Source organism: Chanodichthys erythropterus, chromosome 5 (assembly GCF_024489055.1).
Source record: "Chanodichthys erythropterus isolate Z2021 chromosome 5, ASM2448905v1, whole genome shotgun sequence".
NCBI lineage: Eukaryota > Metazoa > Chordata > Actinopteri > Cypriniformes > Xenocyprididae > Chanodichthys > Chanodichthys erythropterus.
This window is the reverse complement of record NC_090225.1, coordinates 3,552,107-3,563,036: the sequence shown is the minus strand read 5'-3', so window position 1 is coordinate 3,563,036 and position 10,930 is coordinate 3,552,107. Positions and strand designations below refer to the sequence as shown.

At 38.0% G+C, this 10,930-nt stretch overlaps 1 protein-coding gene across 1 annotated transcript; it reads right to left on the bottom strand.

The window, feature by feature from the left end:
* Positions 1–1,772: 1,772 nt before the first annotated feature.
* hs3st1l1 (heparan sulfate (glucosamine) 3-O-sulfotransferase 1-like1) lies at positions 1,773–2,807 on the bottom strand. The gene has a single exon (XM_067385072.1). It carries the CDS (start codon positions 2,805–2,807, stop codon positions 1,878–1,880), a length of 930 nt encoding a protein of 309 aa, XP_067241173.1. The 3' UTR covers positions 1,773–1,877.
* Between the last annotated feature and the right edge of the window lie 8,123 nt (positions 2,808–10,930).

Below are 10,930 nucleotides of genomic sequence, written 5' to 3'. Positions count from 1 at the left end.
CAGATGAGAAGTTTGATGTGACGTGAAGAGTTCAGAAGGCCACATGTTCTGAACCGCAGGATTTGTCAGTGTTTCGAGTCATTAGTGAGTTCAGCATCAGCGCATAACTCTCACACTCAACCCAGAGCACCTTTTATAATCCCAATCACTCTTTACCAGAAACAGACACATGCTGAACTGCTGCACAGGCACACAAATGCTAAACAGCAGGTTTCAAAAATCATGAAAATGGGGAAAATGATGAGTTAGAAGGAAGTAGAGATTGAAATCAGCGATAGGATGTTAGAGGAGAAGGGGAAATAGATGGCGAAGATAACGAGCGGACGCTATTTTCTTACTCCAATATCCTGACCTCTCCAATACTGGTAATCCAGTCTGAATCTTCAGTTTAACTGCAGGCTGTCAGGGCAATGCTAGTTTCAGACTCAGGTGCATATTGCGTGCAAAAATGAAATGAAAAGTGCTGCTGAAATTGTTGCAATTATTAGTACATCAGATGATATAGAGATTCAAGATCAGAACAGTTAAGTGGGTGAAAGTTATCAGTACCTTTTACTTTTGGGCACACAATATATTCTGCACTGCAAGGGGATTTTTCCAAGATCTAATATAGATATACAGTATATGTATATTGTATGACACTTAACTGCATAATTGACCGTTAATGTCTCATACCATTTTACGCTCTTTCTTCTTACATAATAAAATAATTTCAACTGAAATCAACATTTTATGTGCATTGATTTGGCAAGTACAGCCATGTAATAAGGATAATTTACATTTAGACAGTCTCTGTCACAAAATAAACCTTTTCAAGGTTTTTACCTCGTTTACCTCACATTTAGACCTTGTACTGACTATCTTAAAGGGATAGTTCATCCAAAAATGAAAATTTGATGTTTATCTGCTTACCCCCAGCGCATCCAAGATGTAGGTGACTTTGTTTCTTCAGTAGAACACAAATGATAATTTTTAACTCCAAACGTTGCCGTCTCTCAGTCTTATAATGTGGATCAATGGTAACTTCTTTTATAAGAGTAAATAAAACTTGCTTAAACAAATCCAAATTAAACCCTGCAGCTCATGACGGCACACTGATGTCCTAAGACATGAATCGATTGGTTTGTGCAAGAAACCGAACAGTATTTATATAATTTTTTACCTCTAAAACACCACTATGTCCATCTGCGTTCAGCACTCGCTTAGTGAGTTCTGACCACGCTCTGACAACGGCAGTGATGTCTCGCGCTTATACTTCAATGAGTGCAAAACATCACTGCCATTGTCAGAGCGCGATCTTGTCTTAGGACATCAATGTGTCATCACAAGCTGCGGGGTTTAATTTGGATTTGTCTAAGCAAGTTTTATTTACTCTTATAAAAGAAGTTCCCATTGACCCACATTATAAGACTGAGAGATGGCAGCAGTTGGAGTTAAAAATCATAATTTGTTTTCTACTGAAGAAACAAAGTCACCTACATCTTGGATGTGCTGGGGGTAAGCAGATAAACATCAAATTTTCATTGTTGGATGAACTATCCCTTTAATGCATGATTTAAAAAGCAGAGCTGAAGAAACGGACAAGATACTCAGGGCCTATTTTGGAAGCAGAACCATTTATTATCAAGTACAAGAATATCAAACAAACAGAGAAAAAGAGAAAAAAATGATTCAGTGTTCACCAGATTTGTCTCAGGTAACTTAGTTACGACAAAGACACTTGACAGCAAAGATCCTCTCACAGTCACTGTTTTAATATCATACTCGTCAGATTGAAAACGTGATTGTTCTGAAGTCAGTTTGTACGGTCCATCAGCTATCAATCAGCCACTCAGCTGGGCTGTGATTGGTCAGAATGCGTGTTCCAGACCCTCCCACTACTGCCAGTTAAAGGTACGTCCTATAAGCCGGTAGAAGTTCCGATTGTGTTGGCGCAAGTACAAGCGCAGCTGACGCAGCACAGTGCTGTTAACAGGAGGGTGTGGACGTCCTTTAGACTCATGCAGGCATCTCTCGTGGCCATCGCTGCGAATGCAGTAGAAGCCTTTGGTCTGGTTAAAATAGAAGTTGGACGCCACAATCCGAGGCGGCAGATCCAAGAAGCGTTCGACTCGCTGGAGCTCCGGTAGGGGGTCATGGATCAGCGTGTCCCCGTCCACAATGTGGATCTGCTCCAGTGGAAAGTGCTGGAGCCAGTTCCTCATGTGGACATCATAAAGACTGCGTTGGATTGCCTTGTAGCGTGTGTTCAGCGCGCCGTTCTTGACCAGCATGTTCTCGATGGCCTGCACGGGCTTGTGGTTCTCCAGACGGTTGAAGTAGACTTGTGTGTAGTCCGAGATGACCCTCTCCGTAGGGTCTCTCAAGATCAGCAAGAGTCTGATGGAAGAGTTCATAGCGTGAATCCGCGCAGGCGCGACGGGAGACGTGAAATACCCCGGCGTCTTTTCCACGGTGATCTGATTAGGGTACGAATACGGCATTTGCTCGCGGTACCACTCGAAGCCTTTGGCGTAATTCTCGTCCCAGTCGAAGAAGTGAACTTCAGTGGCGGCCGCCGCCACTTCGGGATGGATATCCAGCATCTCAAGCAACGCTCTTGTGCCTCCTTTTCGGACGCCGATGATGATGCTGTGAGGCTTGTGCTTGCTGGTTCCTGGAGGAGGGACCAAAGAAGGGGTGACCGTCTCGTTGTCCACATCTCCCGGGGCCGGTGTCGACCCGCCAGGCCACACTTGGATGTATTCTGGCGGGGCGGCATACGTCCGGAGCACCAGGAACAGCACATAGCTCAGGAGGTTGGCCATGAAGAGGGTTGCAAGAGACAGAAAGGATAAACGGCGGTCGATTGCGGGTTAGTGTTGAAGAGGCTACGGTTTCTGTTTAGTCACAATTGCGAGTCAAGCATTGGCGGCCTCTTCGAGTTGGGCGTTCAAGGACGAGGTGTGGCCACCAGTCCAAAGCGCATCTGGAAAACACAACAGAGAAGACAGGCTGCGTGAGATTCTCCAGCTTTGTTGTTGTTGAGCTGTTAAAGCTCCACCCTCTTCTGGAAAGGGGGCGGGAGCAGCATCACATTTGCATTTAAAGGGACACACACAAAAATATAGCTTGTCAAATTTGCTCACACCCGCAAATTTGACAAGCTATAATAAATGATCTGTGGGGTATTTTGAACTGAAACTTCACAGACACATTCTGGAGACACCAGAGACTTATATTACATCTTGTGAAGGGGGCATATTAGGTCCTCTTTAAAACAGCTTGTGAGTCCACCTGCTTCTTAGACCAGCACACAAACACGCGCTCAACTCAAGGTGGCACTATATGCAGCTAATTTATATGTATTTAATTTTTTCTTATCTAGTGAAAGGCAGATACATATCATATCTGGCATCTAACATGCTTATGCTGTCAACTTCTCCAAGAGTTTCTCAGTGTCAGCGAGTCTGAGATGTTTCAAATGTCAAGAAGTTGTTTCTCTCACGTTCTGACATTTTGGACAGATAAATAGAAACAGAAACAGAAAGTGAATCTATTTGGTTAGCTATGTTTCCATCCACCTATTTTTATGGCATTTTGGGATATTGCATTAAAAAGCTCTGGATGGAAACGGCAATTCTAAGAATGCACATAAAAAACTTGTGCGTTCAATTTAAGCCAATAATTGTTTTTATCCAAAAAGATATGCACATAAACTACGATGGAAACACATTTACTGAATAAATCCCTCGATACGCAACAATAAACTCATGTGACTTTGCCTGAGCAGAGGCTGTGATTGGATAACTGGACTAACCAGCAGACCAATCGTATTACAGCATCTCAAATGTTGGTTTGATGGTTCTGAAATGCCTGAGCCAAAGGCTGTCATCAGAATGATTTGGTTTAATTCCCTCCCAGAAGCGTCTCACATGATTGCGTTCTCAAACACCAGCATCCGAACTCAAGAGAACATGACAGGGTTTATTGCACTTTGTCTGAGACACAACTCATTTATGATGGAGGAAAAAAGAGCCAGTTTGCAGAAACTTCTGTTTTTATTACTCACATTTTGTGCCAATTTCCTAGGAAGTGATAATTTTGTTTGCTTGAACATATGAGATGGAAACGCTGCTTTATTCATAAATGTTTTATGCGGTATTCCAATTTTGCACATAAGTTAAAACGGAAATATAGCTAATGTCTGCAATGAATCTGTTGAAGTTTTCAGTGTTTCCATCATTTCGCACCATTTTTGAATTTCCCAGTTAAATCTACTTTTTCAATCTCATCCTAGGCTGCCGATCCACAAAGATGGGCATAAACCATCTAAAGACCCTCCTGAGAAAATGTGACCAAAATTATTCAGATCCCTCCAAATAGATCCCAATATTCAAGCCAGTTAAATTGGTTTTATGTGTGGCCAATTTGATTTGCAACTTAGTTCACACAGATACTCTGAGCATTCATGCAATATTACTAAATTCCAGTCATAATGGCTGCTATAACTAACAAAAGAAAGCCCTCAACATTTATATGGAAAGTGTTAATATGTTTATAAAAATGCATCGCAATTCTAAAACACTTTGCATAAGATTCCCCAGCATTGCACAATCAGTTCTAGTGTAGCTCAAGAGCAGATCAATCCACTGTCTTCTCTTTAACAGGTAACAGACCTTTCTCCGATCACATTTTAAAGCTAGAATGCTACACGGTTAGTGTTATAGGAGACTGAACAAGGTTGAAAAAGCACTTACTATACAATACTAACTGAATGTCCCTGTGTAGATGCATAGACGTGTATCTTTTCACTTTTATCGCTTCAGCGAACTTAAAGAAGACCCAAGGTCAAAATCACAGGAAAGCAGTGAAACGAGGAGGAATATGAGAGCGAAACAAGGCAGAATGGGGGAAGAAAAAATCCTCTAAAGGACTCGTTGATTGAGTTCAAAGGATCTTTCAAGTATCCCATGCAAATGTGTGAATTCGCAAACATCTTATGACCTTTACGCTTCATCAAATTCCAAAGCGTAGCAAACAGAGACACAGTTAACAGACCCTCTTACACAGACCAAACAGCCAAAGCCTCCAGTCAAAATATTCCGAAAGTAAAAGGTCACTTCCATGGCATTTACCCACCGCACTCAAAACTGATTAAACCTTATAACTCTATTACAGATTACAGGCATCTGCACCCTTTCATGGAGACACGATTACATGACTTGATTTCAGCTCTGAGCACACTTTATCCAAACTCCACTTGGGTCAAGTCAAGTAGATATTAATCACATGTTAATCATTGTTATTTTATGAATTGCCACTTCAAACCACTATCACTGATTGAGTCCTTGGACGCTTACTGGTCAAGCCGGTTCACTTTCATATCTGACCTGCAGTGGTTACAACAAACCCTTTAAATGAAGAAAACCCTTAGATTATTAAAACAAGGGGTTTCTAGGGCCCTACAATGTGGAAAATGCAAACTGAATCACAGAATCCAGTCATAAAAATGGAATTTACTGTATGATGTCATGGAAGTTTGGATGAGTAAATCAAAAGTCGTGCATCAGAAGATACACAAATCCAAAGCGCTTCACGACAACCCGCCAAAATAAAAGTTCAGTTTAACTTGAAATTGCAACAGAAATACTGTTGTCTCGAAGTAATAATAACATTAATAATACAGTTTATTAAAACATAATTTTAAGGAATATCACACATTTTTTCATCTATTTTTCAAATTAACAGTAACTATTTTGCAGCGCTTTCGTAGATATTACATTTTTTAGGATTAAATTGTTAGATTTATGGATTCATATGATTTCATTAAGATTTAAATTTGTATTAAATTATAACAAAGAATTTCTGAAAAATCTCTTAGAGGCCAATTTTTAGTAAATTATTAATTTAATAATTTGATAGGATATCCTTTATTATTATTAAAATTGAATTAATTCATAACGGAATGCAGAAAAATGAAAAGAGAAAACATGGAATGTGGAAAAAAAACATTTCATAGAGCTCTAAAAATGTTACAATTTAATAAATTATTAAATTGTTAAGTTGCATAAATTCAATTGATCAGACATCCTTTTTGGAGATTAAAATTTAATTAAACCATTAAAAACAGACTCCAGAAAAACTAAAACAGTAAATATGGAATTTGGGAAAATAAAATTAGGCTACATTTCATAGCGCTCTATTATTGCTAAAAAATAAAAAAAAAAACAATAATGAATTATTAAATTGTTAAAGTTGTATGAATTCAATTGATTAGACATCCTTTTTGATTATTAACATTTAATTAAGCCATTAAAAATGGAATGCAGAAAAATGAAAACAGAAAACATGGAATTTGGGAAAAATAAAACATTTCATAGCACTATATTATTGTTGTTAAAAAATATATATAATTTATTAAATTGTTACGGTTGTATGAATTCAATTATTATTATTATTATTAAACCATTCAAAATGAAATCCAGAAAACAAACTGTTTTTTATAGGTTTCTTAGCTTAAAGTGTTTGTTGCAATGTTTTCATGACTTTCACCCTCCTGTGCAAAAGTAGCTCAACTGAACGGCAGTGAAAACTTTATTTCCTCCTTCCACAAACTGCTTCCCATTTCTCTCTCTTTCTTATTCACATCTTCTTCTCGCAAGCTCAGAGAGTGACACTTGCTTGTGTCTCTGGCTGTAATCTGTGAGCGGGGACGGAGGGGCGCCCGCAGGCAGATGGGATGGATGGACAGATGAGGAGCGGAGGGGAGTGAAGGTGCTTCAGTGTTCGGCTGAGAAGAACTGAAGTAGCTGATGCGCTGTGACGTTTCTGTCTGCCTGTCAGCGGTGTAACAGTAGAAGAGCTGCCAGGCCTGATGCTAACAGCAAGACGCAAGGCCAAGATTACTGTCTAAACCAATCCGGCTCACAGGAGCACTGCATGCAACAAACCACTAAAACCAGCCCGTGATCTCTCGGATAGTTTCTGGGTGGTTCAGCAGCAAAGCAAGTGGCATATGCAAAGAAAAACAACTAGCAACAAACCAACTTTTCTTTGCAATAACGTTTCTTTCAAGTTCACCCAGGTGATTTACCTTTACTTTCAATGCAAATACCTTCCCCGGCCATGCATGAACTGATAAGATGAGAAGCTTCAATGCAATGTAAGTCACTTTGGATAAAAGCATCTGCCAAATGTATGTACATTATAAAAGTATGTCACTGGTGTTGCATGGACATTTGTGACCCTGGACCAAACCAGTCATAAGTCACACAGTTATATTCGTAGCAATAGCCAACAATACATTGTATTGGTCAAAATGATCGATTTTTCTTATATGCCAAAAATCATTAGGATATTAAGTAAAGATCATGTTCCATGAAGATATTTTGTAAATTTCCTACCGTAAATATATCAAAAATGTATTTTTGTGAGTGGTTATGCATTGCTAAGGACTTCATTTGGACAACTTTAAAGGTGATTTTTTTGTACCCTCAGATTCCAGATTTTCAAATAGTTGTATGTCGGCCAAATATTGTCCTATCCTAACAAACCACACATCAATGAAAAGCTTATTTACTCAGTATAAATCTCACTTTCAAAAAATGGACCCTTGTGACTGGAATTATTTTCCTGAGACACATTTGCAAATTGTTTCAAAATTTTATACATAATATTACAACTATGTATACATATGGTTAGAACTAAATGAGACAAATAAATAAATAAATAAATAAATACATCACCAATTGACTATCATGTAATGGTCAGAAGAACATAAAAATAACTAATAGCTATAAAATAATTTTAAAAAATCACGAGCTGATTATCATATTATGGTCATGAATATATAACAAATAAAATTATAGCCCACCCTGAAAATAAATAAATATACAAATAAATAACATCACAAGCTGACTGTCTTTGCTGAATGTCAATGGTCAGAAATATATAGCAAATAAATAAATAAATTAATTAATTAACAGTTGACTCTCATGTAATGGTCTGAAGAATATAAAAATAATTAATAATTATATAAATAAATAAAATAATTAAAAAAATTATCATATTATGGTCATGAGTATATAATAATTAAAATTCATAGCCCACCCTAAAAAACAAAACAAAAAAACAATCATTACTGTTCGTATCTGTGTAAAAAGTGCTGAGGAAGAGCTGAAATTCAGATGCTAATGAGTGTTTGGTTTCTGACCAGTCACAGCAGACTGGGCCGTCTGACCAATCAGAGCAGAGGAGGCTGTCAGACAGGCGGGGTTTAGAGAGACTGAATCCTTAATTGAACCTTTTGGCCCTGTTTCCACCTGGTATTAAAATGCGTTTTGGTCGATCGGATCACAAGTAGACAAGGGAGACACATTCCCGTTTACACCTGGTGTTTTAATCCGTCTCTTTTGCCCACTTTCAACCACTTCTGTCCTGATTTCTTTGAGGGTCTATGGGTGGGTATGTGATTTTTTTTCCAGATGTTTCAATCTAATGGACAAAATAATCTCATGCAATTTACATATGAACGCTACCGGAGATGACGGAAAAACATACGGAGAGCATCAGCTTTCATTTCTGCTCTGACAGCCGCAAGACCGGCCGAATGCAGTGAAGTGGTGAGAATGGTTGTGCTTGGTACATTTTCCGTCTTTAAACCAAACTTGTGTCTTCAGCTAAGAAAGTTTAAGTCCCATCTGGCTAGCGTGCTTGATACCAGATGGAAACAGGGCCTTTCTGACACTGAGAAAAGAGCTGATGCTTCAGTGTATATTATGAGAAAAAGAGTTTTTGACCTTGGATACATGTAAACCTGTTCTAGGAGACTCAAAAACAAAATTAGGAACCTTTAAAATAGAATAATAGGGGCACTTTAAATTGTTATTACAATTACATTTAGTGTTAAACATGCCATTACAGTAACATGTAACACAATTCCTATCCTTTTTCACAGTTGCACACGTGTCTGCTTCAGTCAGCTGGATCTATTTACAGAAGCAATCTGTTAACGGTTTTTGATATATTCCTCTGTCTGCACACACTATGAGTCTCTAACTAAAGTTCAGTCATGATAAATGCGTTGGTTCACGCATGCACTTGGTGTGTTGAGCTACAGGTCTCTCCACGGGACACAAAGTGCCACTAATTCATTCTTCTTCTTTCTTCAAGAAGAGCTGAAAACAGCAGGCAGTGTGATGCTTAGCAGAGCCTCATTTGAGAGCGATTAGCATAAAACAATAATTAATCCAATGAAGCCTGATATTACAGTGCTCTTTTCCCACAATATCACAACTGTTTTTACAGCCGTTAACGAGGATTTGTGGAGATGAGCGGGCGCGAATTGCAATCAGAGTGCGAGAACACAATGACACACACCGAGATGAGGTGAAACATTACAGTACTCAGACTAGAGGATAAAGCAGGTGAGGAAAATGTGACAGTCTAATGGGAAGCAGAAGGAACAATTCCACTAATCGTGTCATTTGGAAGATTTTGCACTTTTAAAAATAAAGGTTCCGAAGAGCCTTTAATATCCATGGAATCTTTCCATCACACGAAAGGTTCTTTAGAGTGGAAAAAGTTCTTTAGATTATTAAAATGCTCTTTATATAGGGCCCTATTAAATCAGTTTTATTTTTTCCCAAATTCCATTTTTATTTTTTTCCCCAAATTTTGTTTTAAATTAAATTTTAAATTAAAATTAAATTTTAGTAACCCAATTAATTGAAATCATGAAACTTATAAAATTTAACATCAATTTATTAACATTTTATTGAACAGAAATTGCATTTTTAACAGCCCTATATGTTTTATTTATTTATTTATTTATTGCCACAAATTAAAATTTTCCCAAAATTATCTTTTCTGCTGTAATTTCTAACGGTTTGATTAAATTTTAAAAATTAAAATGCACATCTGATCTATTGAATTCATAGAACCTTAACAATTTAATATTGTATTACATTAACAGTAATAGGGCCTTATGAAATGTTTTATTTTTTAAGAAAATAATCCTTTTTCTGGATTTATTTACTGTTAAAATTAAAACACTGTGATATTCATTGACAAGTTTCTCATTTATTATTTATGAATGCATAATAATTTATTTTTATTATTATTATTATTATTATAACATTTTGTGGATTAAAGGTGCAGTAAGATTTGAAATCACCAAAACAAACACACCCCTACCCAAAAAGACCGCACCCCTATCTTGATAGCCCCAGCCCCAAATTTACCAACACACTATGCAACACAGGCACCTCCCCCCTAATGAGTACGCCCCTTTCTGCTGATTGGCTACAAGTGTGTTTTGGTGCTCGGCCGAAAACATTTCTCAGAAATCACTTACTGCACCTTTAATATTCATCCAAATTTGCTAAATTCTGTGACATTCCACATTATACAGTAAATTCCATTTTTAAGGTTGGATTCCATGATTCTATCCATGTTTCCAACCTTTCCATTGCACAAAAGGTTCTTTATGGTGGAAAAAGATTCTTTAGATTAGGGTTATTAAAAATGTTCTTCACACTAAGAAAAAGTCACTAAAAGGCATCAAAAATAGCATCATTGCGAAACGAACCTCTATTTTTAAGGGTGAGAAGACACTCAAAGTATCGCAGTTGCTGAAGACCTTTAACATCAGTCATTTTATCCAAACTGGACTGCTTCTCGATTCCCAACCCGACTGGCGTGTTTAAAAGTGCATGTTCACTCTCACACCAGCTGTAAACTAAACACACAGTTTTATGACACACGTGTGCTGGATGCCCTGCGGCAAGGCTGCTGGGGTTCGTTACTTCAGCCGTATGAGAAGGAGGTGAAAGATACAGGCATGGGATGCTGGGAGGATAAAATCCTGCCAGAACAGAGGGAAGGAGGTGTGGATACGGCGCTAGATTATCCGGCCACTGGAGTTCCGCCTGTCTGCAGTGATGCACTG

Bases quoted from the DNA above. Each gene is read 5' to 3' on its own strand.
- hs3st1l1 (XM_067385072.1), bottom strand. From the start codon at position 2,807: ATGGCCAACCTCCTGAGCTATGTGCTGTTCCTGGTGCTCCGGACGTAT.